Source organism: Grampus griseus, assembly GCF_964374135.1.
Source record: "Grampus griseus genome assembly, chromosome: 3".
In the NCBI taxonomy this organism is placed as follows: domain Eukaryota; kingdom Metazoa; phylum Chordata; class Mammalia; order Artiodactyla; family Delphinidae; genus Grampus; species Grampus griseus.
This window is the reverse complement of record NC_139019.1, coordinates 87,669,661-87,688,599: the sequence shown is the minus strand read 5'-3', so window position 1 is coordinate 87,688,599 and position 18,939 is coordinate 87,669,661. Positions and strand designations below refer to the sequence as shown.

The following is an 18,939-nucleotide window of genomic DNA, read 5'->3' as shown; positions in this document are numbered from 1 at the left end:
TTTAAATTTGGTGGTGTATATATGTCAGTGCTACTTTCTCACTTCATTCCATCTTCCTCTCCCTCCTCCCCTAACCCCACCATATCCTCAAGTCTGTCCTCTACGTCTGCGTCTTTATTGCTACTCTGCCACTAGGTTCATCAGTACCGTTTTTTTAGATTCCATATATGTGCGTTAGCATACGGTATTTGTTTTTCTCTTTCTGACTTACTTCACTCTGTGTGACAGACTCTAGTTCCATCCACCTCATTACAAATAACTTAATTTTGTTCCTTTTTATGGCTGAGTAATGTTCCATTGTACATATGTGCCACATCTTCTTTATCACACTTGTAATAAATGTTTAACATTTACTCTTCTCACTAGATTGTAAGGGCAGTCTGTCTTAATCATTGTATGTAACACAGTACTTGGCACATAGTATTTGCTCAGTAAATATTGTTGTCTGACCATAGTTTAAAAGAAAACTATTTCTGTTTAAATAACATTATTTTAGATTTCTTTTTAAAATTTACTAACGATATGAAAATTTTATTACATAAAGAGCATAGTGAAAAGGTCTTAATGAAATGATTTATAAAGTGAATCTGTACCAAGTGTTTTGTCTCCATATTTAGCTATTTCCTTTGATATGATCAGTACCAGTTTGTTTTGTGTTTTTGTTATACTGTTTCAAAGGAGGGGACTTTCTAGTGCATTAATTGTAAGTGTACACTACACCCTGTGAAAAATAATACAGAAAAACAAAGGAAGGTGAAAATGAAAAAGAATTTTTTCATAGAGTTTGAAGACTCCACTAAAGCAATGGAAAAATTTTGTGTTCCATTTTAAAGCTCCTACAAGTATAATGTATGGTTACTTGGTATCTAAGTAAAATTTCTTCATTTGGGACTTTTATCATCACGGTACTTCACATAGTACTTCTTTGTCTGTTGTTAGACGTGGATGCTTTCTGACTCTGGCACGTGCCTAGGCCTCATTGAGGTACCCCTCTGTGTGGTATGCTACTGTTCACGTGGGGGCAGGGACCTGCTGCAGCCACAGTCCACTGGCAGCCTCTCTGAAGCCAGAATATCCCTGTAGCTGGTCCTGGGTACACCTGCTGGGTTTTGAAGTACAACTTTCCCTTTATCACCCTTCCGTTAGAGTCTTCAATGAATGGCTCCATCAGTTATGTGCCTGCAGTATGCCGGAACTCAAGGAGACCTTACAGTTTTTTAATCCCTATATTACTCATGTTACCAATAAAATAGATTACCTCCCTCCCTCCCTCCCATATCAAGTCATAACCATTCTGCCAGGCTTTCAACCCTCCATAGTCTAGTCACCTCTTCAAACCTGGTTTCAGATCTAGTCAGAAGGTCCTGGGAAACTGAACTAAACTAGACTGGGATGCAGTACATAGGCTAAAATATTCCCAGGGATCTCACTAGTAGTTGTGGCAGCTATACTTTTTTTTTTGCAGTATGTGGTCCTCTCACTGTTGGGGCCTCTTCCGTTGCGGAGCACAGGCTCTGGATGCGCAGGCTCAGCGGCCATGGCTCACGGGCCCAGCCACTCCGCGGCATGTGGGATCTTCCCGGACCGGGGCACGAACCCGTGTCCCCTGCATCGGCAGGCGGACTCTCAACCACTGCGCCACCAGGGAAGCCCCGTGGCAGCTCTACTTGTTCATATCCCAACCTGTCTCCTCTCTGCTCTCTGTACCTCATCTTCATACTGCACTAGTACTTGACATGAGGCATCGTGCATATCGTAGGTACTCAAATGTTTGTTGAACTAAAGGGATTTAAGAGACTGAGCAATTCTGAGTGAAATAAGCCCTTTACTATAAATGTGCTTTCTTCAGTTTTGAAGGCATCGCTGAATCTAGCCATTGACTACTGGGGTCACTTCTCTTCTGCTTTCCTAAACCAATAGGGGATACTTAGACAACCAAACTCTACTCCAGCTGACTTCTGCCCAGAATCATACGACTCTTCTAGTCTGATGAATTTTGCTGAACTGGAACACATGGAAATGTTTTTGCCCTTCGGTTATAAAGCTCAGTTAGAACCCAGCCTAAGCAGATTGCTTTATGCTGGCTTTATTTTGCATTCAGAAGGTGAGGGCACCCCATAGGTCCACGGACCACTCTGGCTGAAAGACACGAATAAAAGTAATGAGGTTAGCATTCTTCCTGGAAAATTCTTTAGGAAGTAGACTCACTATGTCCTTGATCCCTGTTGCTCTTTGTCCTTAGAGGTGAAAAGAAGGCCTTGAATTGGTCCTAAAGTCCTAAGTGAGATTAGGTAGTCACCCTGCTAATTTCCTCCCATTTGTTTTCCAGTTCACTCCAGAATCAAAGTGCTACTGTTTCTTTCTTTGAAAGCTGTATATCCCATTCTTAGCCATGGCTTCTTTGTGGCACTTGGAACCAATAAGATCAACAGATCAAATTTTCTTAGCATTAAAAAGGACCTGTTGGGCTTCCCTGGTGGCGCAGTTGTTGAGAGTCTGCCTGCTGATGCAGGGGACACGGGTTCGTGCCCCAGTCCGGGAAGATCCCACATGCCGCGGCGCGGCTGGGCCTGTGAGCCATGGCTGCTGAGCCTGCGCTCCGCAGCGGGAGAGGCCCGCGTACCACAAAAAAAAAAAAAAAAAAAAAAAAAGGACTTGTTTTTCAACATCGAAACAAGGCATTAACATGCATCAAGACAGGACTTCATTCATTCACTCCTTTTCATTTTGGAGCCCCTGTTGTGTGCCAGGCCCTGTGCCAAGCACTGGACTTAGTGCAGTGAATGGGAGATAGGTGGGGAGACCACCACTTAGTGAGCAAGGGTAGGGGGTGGTGGGGTGATGAAAACAGGTGGAAGAGTTAGGGAGGAGTCACATTATGCAGGGCCTGGTAGGTTATAGAGGAGTTGGGATTTTATTCTTGGAGTAATTGGTGCCATTGGAGCATTTTGAATGGCAGACTGACACGATCAGATTCGCACTTAAAAAGATCACTGTGGCTTGATGGGTGGAGAACAGATTTGCGGCCTCAAGAGTGGCAGAAAGAGGTCCAGTGTGCAAGCTATTGAAAATGTCCAGGAGAAGGAGGACATGTCTTGGACCATGGTGGTCTGTGGTATCAGTACAGATGGCAAAGAGATAGCCCCATGTATACCCAGGGTCATCTTCAGTACTAATATTTGGAGGGTCTAGTTAGTTGTGAATGTTAGATTTAGTTATGGGACTTTCTGGATTGATTTCATAAGACTCTTTAAGAGAACTTATTAAAAGTATATATTTCTGGGGCTTCCCTGGTGGTGCAGTGGTTGAAAGTCCGCCTGCCGATGCAGGGTACACGGGTTCATGCCCCGGTCCAGGAATATCTCACATGCCGTGGAGCGGCTAGGCCCGTGAGCCATGGCCGCTGAGCCTGCGCGTCCGGAGCCTGTGCTCCACAACGGGAGAGGCCACAACAGTGAGAGGCTCGCGTACAGCAAAAAAAAAAAAAAAAAAAAAAAAAAAAAAAAATATATATATATATATATATATATATATATATTTCTGGGTCCTGAATTAGTAGGTTTGGGGTGAAGTCTAGAGAAAACTTTTTTTTTCTGAGCAGGGTCACAAAATACTTTTATATTATTTAGGACACTCATGTAGGATTACACAGAACAATTCTTTGATGCCAGCAGTATAAAAATGTCCAAAGATTGCTCCACCTTTTTAGAGTTACTACTACAAATTCCTTTCCTCCCCAGATATGCTAGCATCATTTCCAAAAGTTAATCTTTCAGTGCAGATTACAAAACCCTTTTCATTGACTCAGTCTTACTCTGATAAAGATAGATCTCTCCTCCCATGTTCCAAGAAAACTTTATCTTAAAATAAGAATAAATTGCATCTCTTTATTTAGAATCCTGAAATTTTTGTAAAAGCTTCTCCCAACCTTATTTTCTTATTCTTTAATTTTAATCCTTTTTAGGTGAAAGTGCTTTCCTGGATTATCAGGTTCTGCTTACGTGGTTTTATAATTCACTACCGTTAATCCAGCTTCCTCAACACCTCTGAATTAGACTACCCCAGCCCTCTCCTATGCTTTCCTCTTTTGGGAGGGTTCTCAGGATATACAGGACTATCACGGCATTGGCAGCACACCTGGTCTACCTATAGGAGATGAAAAAAGTAATCAAGGGAAGCGCTTCTCTTCAGGAAATTCTTTAAAAAGTAGACCTACTGTGCCTTGATCCTTTTCACTCTACTTCTCTGGGGCTACAAGGAGGGCCTTAAATTTGCTTTTGAGTGAAATTAGCACCATGAAATGAATCACAGCCTAGTGTGTATAAGTTAAAGGGCATGGGTTTCAAAACCTAAAAGACCAAAGTTTAAAGCCCCACTTTGCCACCTGCTAGTGATTTGATTTGGGGGGAAGTCAATCTCTAATAGGCTTATTTTAGTCACCTGTTAAATGGGGATAATGTTGCCTCTCGAGGCTATTATGAGCATCTCCTGTGATGCATAGAGAGGACTTAGCTTGGCACACAGTAAGGCCTTAGTAAATGTAGCCATTTTATTATCTACTCTCTCTTAAACTCTTTGGCTACTAGTACCCCAAACCTCAACAGAGTGAGCTGTGTCCAGAGACTGAATCCCTAGATTCAACAATTTAAAAAAAAAATTTGTAAACAATAACTGTCCAAGCAAAATTAGTGACCCTGTACTGCTCACCTTCTGTTCTTTCTCTTTCTTCTAGCCCAGAATAGTTTAGTCATGTATGAACACTTCTAACACAGTGGCTATTACATTTGCCCCGTTTTAGAATTTTCTAGGCCTATTGTTTCTACCTCCTGGAGAGGTTTCTCTCTTGTAGCCACATTTGATCTCCCAAGAAACCACCCTCAAAGGATTTCTGAGTGCAGCTTTCAAGAGCTTATGAGAACTAACATTTTCCTTTTCCCTCTGCCCCCTGTGTTTCTGGTTTTCATTTGCTTAGGGTTTAGCAACTAGAGAAGGCCCCCTTAAGGTTCACAAATGGAAGCTCTACAGGAATTTTTGTGTGTGTTTATATTATTGAGGCTTTTCACGGTTCTTGTGACTCTGAAGGCACAATAGACATTCCCTATCACCAGGGCTTTTCCACCTTGTAACACTAAATGCACTTGCATGCTTTCCATGCCGCTATAAAAGTATAGGCTGGCTTTTAGAATGCCAGCTTAAGGAGACGGTCTTCTCTATGTCTGTCATGTGAAGAGATGACACTATTGAATCTGAGGTTCATCGTCCTCTTTATCTCCATCACAGCTTTGACTAAAAGATCAAAATTGCTTTGCAAGCTGATCTCATTCCCCCCTGATTTTCCGATACTACTTTCCAAATCCTGAGCCACATATCTCTTTGCATACGAATTCTTTTCTTCTGCCTGCTTTTCCCACAGTCTGTGAGTAAGTCAGATCCTTCAAAATCAAACCGTTACAGGTGTCTTTTCAACAAATAGCGCTGGGGCAATTCATATGCAAAAAAAAAAAAAAAGAACCTTTCACCTTACTTCACACTATTCACAAAAATCAACTCCAAGAGCACCATAGACCTAAATGTTAGAGCTAAGACCACCATTAAGGAAATGAAAAGACAAGGCACAGAATGGAAGAAAATATTTGTGAAACAAGAATCTGATAAAGGACTTGTATTCAAGTTATATAAAGAACGCTTACAACTTAAGAAGAAAACAACCCGATTTTGAAAATGTGTAAAAAATTAAGCTTATACTTATCACATGACTCAGTAATTCCACTCCTAGATATTTACACAAGAGAAATGAAACATAATGTCCATACCAAGACTTGTATGTGAATGATCACAGAAACATTATTTATCAAAGCTCCAAACTGGAAACAATTAAAATGTTTATCAACTGGTAAACAGATAAACAAAATGTAGTATAGTCCTACAGGGCAATTCTACTCAGCAATAAAATGAGCCAACTATTTATACATGTAACACCAAGGATGAATCTCAGAAACATTACACTAGTGAAAGGAGCTAGACACAAAAGACTACTTATGATAGAACTCTATATGAAATTTCTAGAAAAGGCAGGTATGGATGTGTAAAGCATGGTTGTCTAGCGGTGGGAGCTGTGATTGAACATATGGGCATAAGGGATAAAGGGAATTTTGGGGGTGGTACGATGCAAGTGTTCTACAACTGGATCCTGGTGTTGGTTGCACAACTGTTTAAGGCCTTTTATTAAGTCTCCTAAAACACATCTAAGCCTACCAAGAGTGTTTCTGTACTCCAAGGACTTGCTCTGGTCTTGTTTGGCTTATAGGACTCTGTTGATGCTGGAGGCTCCTCCGAGCTCTCTTTTTCTGATTCCTTGAGCTGAAAGAGAAAGACCCACCAAGCACATGTCAATACCTTTTTTTCTTCTCTCTGAAAGCTCTAACACCTTGGACTTGAGCTTTCTTGTGTCCTTAATCCTTATCTGAATTCCTCTTCCCCCTTTTGAAGATGGACCTAGGAGAGGCCTGATGTTAGAGTGAGGTTAGGCAGGGTTATTTAACCAAATGGCCATAGTTATTTAACCTTTGTTCTCTCTGATCTTCCCCGCCCACCCCACTTTTTAATAGAAGTTTGTTTTCACTAAAGCTTCAGGCAGTTTTAGTGCCTTAAATATTCTTCGTTAACATAATGTTTCTAGAAAGCTGAGTGTCAGGAAGGCCCATTTTTAATTTATCAATGGCACCCTTACTCTTAATCTGCTGAGGCATACTTTACTTCTGAGGGCAGAATTAATCTTTTATCAGACGTACCATGGATGCTGTTGGTTTCATTATTTTAGGAAAATGTTCTTGGGTTGTTTCAGAATTAATGCTACCCACATACGTTTATTTTCCAATATCTATTCAGAATAGATAAGGAAGATACAAAGTAAGAGTCACCCATATTAAATTTAATGCAAAGGAGATGCAAGTCACTGCTGTTTGAAAAACTAACAGTGGTGTTTAACTTGTTGATTTCATCTTGACTGTGAGGAAAGTGAATCTGAAATTAAGCCTATGATAGAGAATATTTGGACCTTCTTTAATAAGCTACAACTTTGTGGAACAGTGAAGAAAATGTTAGCACAATTATAAGAAGATAATTTTATACATGGAAAGTTTTTGGAGGTTGAGGGAGACAAAAAAGGAATTTCAGTCTGCCCTTTGTTTAAAGCAGGGCCATGTAGAAATGCCAAAAGCTGTCAGTGTAACTTCTTTGCAGCTCTGGGGCCTCAAGTTTTCACATCCCTAAGAGTCTCTTAGGGGCTTGTTAAAAATACAGATCCTTGGGCCACACCCCTTTTGGCTCTGAGATTTTACTAAACTCCTCAGGGGATTCTAATATGTATTACATTAGGTATGGTTCTTCAGAGAATTGGAATTAGTATGAGGTGTGTGTGTGTGTGTGTGTGTGTGTGTGTGTGTGTGTGTGTGTTTGTAAAAGAGATTATTGTAAGGAATTGGCTCATGTAACTATGGAGGCTGAGAAGTGCCCAAATCGGCAATCTGGAGACCAAGGAAAGCTGATGGTGTACTTCTAGTCTGAGTGTGAATGCATAGGAACCAGGAGAGCCGATGATATAAGTTCCAGTCCAAGTTTGAGTCTAAGGGTAGGAAACTGGTGTCTCAACTTGAAGACAAGGCAGAGAGAGAGAAAGAGAGAAAGAGCGAGCAAATTTTCCTTCACTCAACCTTTTTGTTCCATTCAGACCTTCAACGGATTGGATGTGACTAAGGTTGAGTGGTCACCTTGGGGAGAGCAATCTGCTTTACACAGTCTACTGTTTTAAATGTTAATCTCATCCAGAAACACCCTCAGACATACCCAGAATAATGTTTAATCAAATATCTGGGTGCCTCGTGGTGTAGTCAGGGTGACACATAAAATTAACCATCACACCATCCAAATCTGAGGAATCTGAAGCAGTGAGGGGCAAAACCAGATTTCTTGGAAGAAACACTTGCAGGGAGAAACCTTATAAAGAGACCATTGTTGCACTTCAGGAAGCAATTGTACAATTTCAGTTATAAAAGATGTCCAGACTAGGCAAATTCATAGTGACAGAAAGTTGCCAGGGGCTGGAGGCTGGAGTTGGAATAGGGGAGTGACTGCTAACGGGCATGGTGTTTCTTCCTGGGGTAAGGAACATCTTCTGGAATTAGATATTGGTGATGGCTGTACAACTTGTGAATATGCTAAAAACCACTTGAACTGTTCCTTTTGAAGGGGTGAATTTTGTAGTTTGTGAAGTGTATGTCGATAAAATATGTACATATCTATTGAGAGAGATGCGAAGAAGTGGAGGTAGATAGTGTTGACATCTCTGAGACATTTTCTGTGAAGAAGTAAACAAACATGGGGTGATAGAAAGGGATGTGGGGTTGAGGGAGGATTTAAAAAAAAAAAACACAGGACATATTGCAGCATGTCTGTATATGGATTCAAATGATCCATTGGAAAGGGAAATATTAATGATGCAAGGTAAGGCAGAGGGAATTTGCAGTAGCCAAATCCTTAAATTCACTCACTGTAATGCCACCTTGACTTTCTTCATGTCTCTTCCCTAGGTGACAGATCAATCGGTGAAAGCATTTGCTGAGCACTGTCCTGAACTTCAGTACGTTGGCTTCATGGGTTGTTCAGTTACTTCTAAAGGAGTCATTCATCTAACCAAGGTAGGAACCGTGGCTACGTCTCCTTAGTTTTTCCGAGTATCATTCATATCAGTGCCCTAGCAATGTTATACGTACTTGAATGAGGACTACTCAGACCATTATAGACGTGTAAGTAGTGTTTGGTAAAATTAAAATCACTTTAAGGCAACAATACAAAATCTATCCTTTCTGAAATGGTACATTCATTTAAACAAGAAACTTTTTTGCTTTTTCATTTGCTAATGACTATGAAATATATACATTAAAGAAACTGATATATATGACAAAACATATTGAGATGTTAATGTATTGTGTTAGAAGATATTTTGATGAAAGTGTTCACTGGTCACATATCATTAGATCTTCAGAGCATTTGGCTTTTAAGAAGTGAATATGGTCAGTGCATATGATTAAGCTGAGTATGTAACGTGAAAAGAGAAGCAAATGTATGTCAAAAATTAACTTTATAGTTCAGAGAGTTTACTTGTATACCAAATATATGAAATCTCATATTTTAGCAATAATGAAAATACCAGTTCCTTTGTAATCTCTCCCTTTCAATGTGTCATCTCTGCTGTTTTTCAGAGTTCTAAAATAATTAGGAGCTAATCTTATATACATGCTTTAGAAAACTGGTTACTATAAAATTTACTTGTGTATTATCTGAAATTTGTCAGGTCTCTTCAAGCTTACAGCTTAGCAGGATATAATGTTTTTCTTTCTTCCTAGGAAAAGAGAAAATGTTTACGAGTTACCTAGAACAATGGCAATAAGGCCCAGTGGATAGGAGTCTGGGCTCTGTTGTCAGCTCCTGTTTGAATCTTGGCTCTGCCATTTATTACCTAAGTGAGCAAATTATTTTTCAGGGAATTAATTGAAGTAATATATGCAAGATGCTTGCCTCAGTATCGAAACCACAGTAAGTGCTAAGCAAACTTTAGCTACTATTATTAAAATAGGTGCTACAATATCTAAATTGCTGGAAAATCAGAGCAAACTTTGAAAAGAAAATCAAATCACTGTTCTAGTCTAGTGTATCTGAAACAGAGCCTGTGGTTGTTCTGTGTCTTAAATGACTGATCAGCTTTAATTATATTTTGAGGATCAGAACCTAAAGCCAGCAGAGAGGACAGGCACGTTATTCTCTCTTATTGCTCTATCAAAACATCTCAGTGTAACCAAGACCATATGTAACCATAATTTTTTATTCATTTTCTATAACCTTGGCCTGAACATTTTGGTAGATGATTATTTTTCTCGTCACATCTAATGCTGTTTATGGTGTAGAGTAAAAATGCCTTTGGATGAACAGCTTGTTCACAACAAGGGTTATAATGACCGTATGTGGGCTTTTTACGATCACTTGAAATTGTACTCATTAAAGACAAAACAAGACTTATTAGATCAGTAAGTGCTTCCCTGAGCATTTTGAGATGGCCAAAAATTATTGTACACTGGTACTTAAAAGATCAGAATTATTTTCTTTGACAAAATAGTAGCGATAGCAAATGTCAGCTTTGGAAGGCTTAATTTGCTGAGAAGATTATTGTGAAGATTATATACCAGGATTGGTGTTTTGGCCTGTTAGCAGTCAGAACCTACTGGATTCATATCAAAGCTGGTCCACAGCGTTTTAGGAGCATCTTTCTTGCTCAGCACAGTATTTGTTTTGATGAGAAGACTGGTTTGTGGCATAATATTGCTTAGTTTCATGGATTCGGGTAAAGGCAAGATAGCATTTTAAACATGTATAACTTGCGAAGCTATTTTGGTTATCTTATCTCTTGAAAACCAAGGGTAGAACTCAAGTTTTAATAAAATAAAAGCTTTTTTGTTAAAATATTTGCATTCTGACAGTATTTTTCTACTAAGACATTATACAAAATGTAATTTACATTCACAAAATGTTTGTAAATATATAAATGTTCCTAGAAAGTTGTGTTACCCTTATTATAATCATGGTATATAGCTCTAAATAATTTATTATCAACATGGTATGTAATTCTTAAATAAATGATTAGGGAGATATGAGATGCAGAGTGTTGAGAGTTACTGGTATAAATACATTTAATTTTATATGATTTAGAAAATCTCTCCAAGTTACTTTACTAAGTCTCTGGCTCTAAGTTTGCTACTAGAAGCAGGTGCCACAAAATCCCTGTGCCTTAGTTTCCTCCTATGAAGAGATGTGCCTGTATTAGGTGATCTATCTCTAGAGTTTCTTACAGCCAGACAAATCTCTGAATTTGAGTCATTGGCCTGGATGGGACTGTGAGTGGCTGTCACTGAAACTAAGGAATGTCAAGTCTTTAGTAAGTTAGAAGGGAAAATTGGGGATTTGTGACATCTTAGATTGTTAAATCAAGGGCAAGAAGACAGAAGATTGGGAATAAATGGAAGAATATTGATATTCTATTACTGTGGTCTCGTGGACTTAATTTTACTTTGATGCTCTCAGTCTTGGCTGGACTCTATTTATTGATGACACACCCTTAGTCTTCAGATAGATTTTGCTAATATCAAGCAATATTGAAGTAAGCGGCCTTCCTTCTAAGCTGCTGTGACTATGTAAATGAGAGTCCAGAAGTAGCCAAGACTGAATGCCCACAGGTGGAGAAGATAAAGTCAGCTTTACCAGAGTGGGTTTGGAAGCAATGATAAGAACTTTTGAGGTCTCTAACAGTTGAGAATGTTAATGACTTGTATCCGGCAGAATTGAGCTTCCTCCAACACAGGTGTGTTCTTTTCACTGCCATGTACCTATTTATAAATGTAAAATATTTCTATCTTGTACTTTTGCTCTCCTTCCCACTTTTCAAAAACAAGTTCAGCAAATGCAAATGTATAGTTAACCCCTAGTGACTAGACTGTAGTGCCTAAATATCATTTGCCACATTAAGGACTAATAGGAAAATGTCAAAGGACCCAAAAGCCAACATGAAGTGCCTCTCACTGGCCTAAGCTGGGATACGTTGAGCATCGAAAAGGAAAATGGCTGAAATGGATTAAAACAAATGTATAAAAGTCATGAGTTTACAATGATCTATAAAAAAAACAAAACAGAACTGGATTTCTTCTTCCAGTTAAGATGGAGTAGTGGGGACCAGATTTACTCTCTTCCCTGAAACAACCTAGAAAAACTGACAAAATATATGAAACAATGGTCTTCAAGACACTGGATATCAGACAACCAAGGACAGTGATCCCTGAGATCTAAGAAACAAACAAGAGAAGCCCTATGCTTGCCTTCGTCTAATATGTTGGAAGAGTTTCCAGCTTGTAGCACAGAGAGGGATAACCCAGGCAAAACTCAGCAGACTATCTGAGTTGAGACAGAACCGAAAGTCCAGGGAGACCAGAATAGCCAGAATTCAGAGGACAGAGTACCAGAGTGGAGAGAACTTGCATAGAAAACCCCAGAGATTGGAGTATGCTCTCCCTTCCTTGCTCATCCAGTCCTAAATAACCCATGAGTAAAGAAGAAATCAAAAGAGAAATTAGAGGGCTTCCCTGGTGGCGCAGTTGTTGAGAGTCTGCCTGCCGATGCAGGGGACGTGGGTTCGTGCCCCGGTCCAGGAAGATCCCACATGCCGCGGAGCGGCTGGGCCCGCGAGCCGTGGCCGCTGAGCCTGCGCGTCCGGAGCCTGTGCTCCGCAACTGGAGAGACCACAACAGTGAGAGGCCCGCGTACCGTAAAAAAAAAAAAAAAAAAAAAAGAGAAATTAGAAAGTATTTTGAACTGAATGAGGATGAAAACACAACACATCAGATTTAGTGTGATGCTACTAAAGTATTTACTTTAAATACCACCAAACACCTGTATAAAAAAAAGGTCTCTAATCAACGACCTTAGCTTCTGCCGTATGAAACTTGAAAAAAGAAAAGCAAATTAAACTCAAAGTAAGCAGAGGAAAGGAAATTATAAAGATCAAAGTGGATATCAATGAAATGGAAAACAAAAAAAAAGAGAAAATTAATGAAATTAAAGGTTGGTTCTTTGATAAACTCGATAAATCTCTATTGAGACTACTTAAAAGAGAGAGAGAGAGAAATTGCCAGTACCATGACTCAGAGGAGTAACATAGCTACAGATTCTCCAGATATTAAAAGGATAACAAGCGAATATTATGGACATCTTTATGCCTCTAAATTCAACAAGTTAGATGAAATGGAAAATTTATTTGAAAGATGCAAACTTCCAAAGCTCACTGAAGAAGAAATAGATTACTTGAATACCTCTATATCTCTTAAAGAAATTACGTCTGTTGTTAAAAACCTTCCCTCCAATGGTACTCTGTGCCTAGATTGCTTCATTGGTGAATTCTACCAAATATCTGATATATTTTAAAAACTTTATCAGTAAGAGATACATACTTGAGTATTTACTAGTGAAATGACACAATGTTAGGGATTTGCATTAAAATATTACAAAGGGATAAAAAGGAAAAAAGTGGCTAGGCCACTAAAGGAGACAAAAATGGCAAAATATAGATAATTGAGCTGGGCTATAGGACATGGCGGTTCATTATATTATTCTCATTACTTATATTTGAAAATTTCCATAATAATAAAAAAGCTTTTAAGGGGTTAAAAATGTTGCTATTAATATAACATGATAAAATCATACTATTCAATAGCATGCTTTTTGAGAATGCATAATACCATGGAAAATGCTCAGGATAATAATTAATAATCATATACATTAATATATAATATTAATTTTAAATCAGTTGAACAGATAAGCCAATGGAATCTGAAATGTCAAAGTGACACATTATTTTTATGTATAGTTGGAGTGCAAACCTCAGAAATGCTGTGGGTTCATGAGTTTAATGCCACAGATCCATTGTGAATTGACTTAGATCAGTTCAAATGATTTCTACCAGTAGTCAGGAAGATGCTATTTTATATGACTATTAAGGATGATGGTGAAGAATTTTTGACAAAATGTTCATTTTCATTATATGCTATATAAAAATTTATATTTGTCATAACTTAAGATTGTTGATAAATTTAAAAGTTGTGTTTATTAATTAATGATATAATTCTGATGATATCTTAATTAATGATATTAATTCTGGTGGTACCTTAGATCTTATTGTTGCTTCAGTTTTTCAGTTTATAAACATGAACTGAATTCTTAGGATGTGTCAGATATGGGTATGTTTGTTTTTGTTTTTAAATAGAGGTGTTTTTTTTTGAAGGTAACAGCTAAAAAAATGCCCAAAGTTCAGATATTTTCTTGGACCATATCATATTAAAGAACTTTTTTAAAAACACATATTTTAAAAGTGCTTATGGCTGAAAATATGAAATATTTTCTAAAGAAAAACAAAATTGATTTTTTTCAGTCAATTTAACATAAGTAAGTGAAAGAATGTTCATTCATGCAGCTAACTCAATTTTCATCTTCGTTTTCATGTTTATTCAGAGACTAGAAATGAAAGATGAACTTTCTTTCTTTCAAATTTCCAAACAACAGATCAGTTTAGAATGTCTTATTCTAAAGGCAGAACATATTATTTTGCTACTTTAGGGTTGTTTTAGCTGTTAAGTTGTAGATTATCATTTCATTTGTTTCTGATTAATTATAGGTACTTGAGTGATATTTTAAGATGTGGCAAGTGTGTGTTCTTAAGTTCATTCAGCTCTGAAATATTCCCTAGTGAGTATGACCAGTGAGGACTCTGAAGAGGTATTTGTAGGATGACTGTGCGTTTGGTTCTTTTTAGCTTTCCGGGAGTTAAGAGTTGAGCCAAAAATCAAGTGTTGAGAATTTAGGCGCTGATTCTCTAGGCCTGGTGTGATCCATTAATAGATTTTTTCTTTGAAGTTCACAACGGAGACCAAACTGCTTACTGCTGTCATCAAAGCTAATAGGATGACTGCTATTGTATGACCTAGGCCAAATCACCTAATCTCTTAGCCTCAGTTTTCTCATCTGTAAAATGAGGATAATAATAACATCTACCTATCTCACGGGTTTTAGAGGAAGAGTGCTTGGCACATACTAAAGCAGCATTTGAAAAATAATATATATAAATTAATTAATTAATTAGAAAAATATTCGTCATTATGTATAAAAGCTTCTTATAACTCTTTAGTCCTAATCCATTCATATTCTTTTATTAAAATAAAAATGAAAAATAATTTTCATGAAAATAAATCTTAGTTAAAAACTTTATGACCCTTCTTTCTACCTGAGTGCCAAGGCTGAATGTTAAGATTAAAAACTGTTTGTCTGCTCTTCATGGTTTTGTTTTGTTTTTTCCCCTTTAATACACTGAACAATTAAAATAATATTTTAAATAAAATCATTAAAAAAATTCCTACCATAGCAATATACTGAATCAGAGGAATACACTTTTGTACCTTATTTTTTCATTTTTTTATAGAAATATAGTGGATTTACATTGTTGCATTAATTTCTGCTGAACAGCAAAGTGATTCAGTTTTACATATATATACATTCTTTTTTGTAAATATTCGTTTCCATTATGGTTTATCACAATATTGAATATAGTTCTGTGTGCTATACAGTAGGACCTTGTTGTTGATCCATTCTATGTATAATTAGTTTGCATCTGCTAACCCCAAACTCCCAATCCTTCCCTTCCCCACGCCACCTCCCCCTTGGCAACCACAAGTCTCTTCTCTATGTCTGTGATTCTGTTTCTGTTTCATAGAAGTTCATTTGTGTCATATTTTAGATTCCATCTGTAAGTGATATCATATGGTATTTATCCTTCTCTTTCTGACTTACTTAGTATGATAATCTCTAGGTCCATCCATGTTGCTGCAAATGGCATTATTTCATTCTTTTTTATGGCTGAGTAATATTCCATTGTAGCTATATACCACGTCTTCTTTATCCATTCATCTGTTGTTGGACATTTAGGTTGTTTCCAAGTCTTGGCTATTGTGAATAGTGCTGCTATGAACATAGGGATGCATGTATCTTTTTGAATTACATTTTTGTCCAGATATATGCCCAAGAGTGGGATTGCTGGATCATATGGCACCTCTACTTTTAGTTTTTTAAGGAACCTCTATACTGTTCTCCATAGTGGTTATACTAATTTACATTCCCACCAACAGTGTAGGAGGGTCCCCTTTTCTCCACACCCTCTCCAACATTTGTTCTTTGTAGACTTCTTAACGATGGCCATTCTGACCAGTGTGAGGTATGTTGTACCTTATTGTTATTGCACAAATTAGTGACTTTGATTTTTATTTTTCTAAATTAGTATAGGCAGTGTCTACGTAAGCTGTGGCAATTTATCACATTTTTTTTCATTCTGTTAAGTCAGTAGTATCTATTCAGTGAGGCTACTCTTTTTATATTTTACAACTCTATTACTCCTACTCTAGTTGTAATGTATATTTGTGCTACATTTTCATTTCCGCAACTACAGCAGCAAGATGTATCAATGTGACACTAGTAAAATAAATGAATTCATCTTTCAAATGACTCAGTTTGTGAAAGTCCTAACAGAGTAAAATGAACAAATGAATTTCTTTGTTGCATCTATCCTTTGATAAAATGGTCACTTCAGGCTCTACTATAAATATATAAATACAAAATGAGGAAAGCTGGGTATCTTTTTTGAAAGGGCTTTTCTTGGATCTTGGCTTTATACTTTAAATATTATTTTACTTTGCTTATGTTATCCTCAGTTCACTCCTTGAATTTTTATCACACACTTGTTCGTAAATTATGGTTTTCGTTGCCAGTATTCTTGTAAAAAAGGATTTCAACTTTATTTATCTGGTCTCTAACACATGAGGTCAGTCTTTATCCAAGAAAGATATTAGGAGACACTGCTTTCAAGCTCTTTTTGGCTTTCAGACTCATTCACACTGTGTTGTAACAGAAATTTTATTTAAGGATCAGTGTGAATCTGCTTCATTCAATCTTGTGGTTTATACATAAATGCATAGTTATATCAGGCACGGATGGGGTCACATCTCTAAATTGACAGAATAGACTACCTGAATTAGAGAAACCAGATCTGGGGCTTAATGAGAATACGTTATAATGAAACTTAATGAGGAGATATACTACTGAGGGAAAGAAAGTAAGCAGATCTCATTTATTAATTAATTTTTTTATTGAAGTAAAGTTAATTTACAATGTGTTAGTTTCAAGTGTACAGCAAAGTGATTCAGTTATCATTTATTAATTTAAAATAAACATTTACTGAGAATTACAGAGTTAGAGTCCAATTAATTTGAAAACATATTCAACTGATTAAAACATTGACAGTTATATTCACTTAATAGTTTTGAACATTTATAAAATATTTAACGGTGTTTTATTATCAACTAATTCAACTGTCTTATTTAAACACTATTTTCACTGCCCCTGGGCAGGTCCTGTTAGCCACAGGGAAATGCTTGCATATGTACATATTATATATTCATTTATACACAAACACAGTACATGCCCACACTGTGCCAATCATTAACCATAGAGAATCCAAATTATCAGATTTTTCTTTACAATTTTGTTTAACATTGTGCAGTGTTTATAACGATGGCCTAAGGGGCTCCTGAATACTGAGGGGAAGAAAACTTATGTTGCATCTTTATTGGAGTCACATTCTTTGAAAACAGGGAATTCATTTCCATGGTAACTCTCTATTAGTCAAAAGTTATCTGTGTAACAGCAGAGGTGAGTTCTAAAATTTTATCTTGGAACCTCAGTATTTAACCAGAATTTGGGTCTACATAATATTACTCATTATTTTCCATAATAATTTTTGGAATAGAGTTTGGTTGTGAGCTCCCTCTTCTCCTGGCACACTGGCCCAATAATAGAGTCCCATAGCGTCTACTGACTAAAGGCAGTTGAGCTCTTCGTATGTTTGCTCTCCAGCCCAGAGGTATCACAGGTATTTACACAAAAGCTGTTGATCACAGTGTACTTACAAAACCATCAGGAACATAGCTGCTTCTCCTACAGTAGACTTCCTTTCAATTGATTGTATCCCAGTGGGATGATTGGCCATCAACATTTTTTTCCAAGAAAAAAGGTGCCCACTGGAACTTTCTCTGTTATATTCATTAGTGGAAATGCTTGGTTATTATGTTTGATCAGAGGTACTTTTCAACATGCAATTGGCTATCAATTTTTGATCTTTAAAAATGAAGCAATACCCCTGTGCCTGAGAAAGCAGAAAGCAGCTCAGGATACTTTTACAGCTTTCATCTAGCTCAAAGGAGAAGAAGTTTATTAGCACCCTGGGTTTCTCAGACAAGGTGTGGGGAATGCTCTGGCAGTTCTTCCTTTTTCTGGATTGTGATAATGAACTCTCATTAGATTGACTACTTCTTTTCATTTTGGAATCTGGCTCCCCCTTCCCCTTTCTTTCCTTTTGCTTTGTGCTGGTCCTAGGTCTGTTTGCCCTCACATCCTTTCTTCTCTCTAAGCATGCTCTTATATATCATAGGAGGCTTCCCCCTGCAGGCTGCATTTAGTGGGAGGCAGGAAGGCAAAGGGAGGGAGACAGTCTGGTATTTCTCAACCTCCCTGTCTGTCTCAGGTAACATTTCTGGCAACAGCTTCATCTCCATGGTTCGAGCCCTGGACAGACCTCCTGCAGCTCCAGCTTGTATTGGAAGACCAGGCCTGTGGCCATGAACACTGAGTCTTCTTTCTGTCTCCCTAGCCTTAGGGTGTTTGTGGCCTCCTGCTGCTGCTAAATCTGTGGCTTACATTAGTCTCTCCAGTTTGTCTTCTCACCTTCTACTTCATCAGAATAACCACTTTCCTTAATGAAATTCCCTTTGTGTAATTTAATAAATGCTTATGGTGGTTTCTGTTTTCCTGGTTAGATCCTAATACGTATTCCTTTTTGCGTCATTCAGGGTTTCTTATGTGAGAGCACATCTAAGAGAATATAACTGATATTTATTTCCCCTTAGAAAGTCTTGTAACAATGGGGATCAAGCACAAAGCAGAGAATTGCACATACTATAACATTTAAATTAGACTTGACCATTCCTTAGACACTCTCTAGCCATACTTTGGTCTTGGATCTAGAAAAGCTATAACTAGAGAGGTAGAGGAAGCTAGCTATGTGGTAATTAGGAATAATGAAGCTACAAGGCTGTGGTGATTCCCAAGAATAGGTTAGAGGGCTAGGTGCTTAATTATAAAAGAATAGGGTTTTTTTTGTTTTAGTTTTTTTGGTGGTACGCGGGCCTCTCACTGCTGTGGCCTCTCCTGTTGCGGAGCACAGGCTCCGGACACGCAGGCTCA

The 18,939-nt window shown here is 37.7% G+C and overlaps 1 protein-coding gene across 1 annotated transcript in view; it reads left to right on the top strand.

Moving 5' to 3' along the window:
- FBXL17 (F-box and leucine rich repeat protein 17) overlaps positions 1-18,939 on the top strand; it is a 478,619-nt gene that overhangs the window by 134,400 nt on the left and 325,280 nt on the right. The window contains exon 5 of the mRNA XM_082650228.1: positions 8,589-8,696. Within this exon, the coding sequence (XP_082506354.1) occupies positions 8,589-8,696 (108 nt within the window). The remainder of the gene's footprint in view (positions 1-8,588; positions 8,697-18,939) is intronic.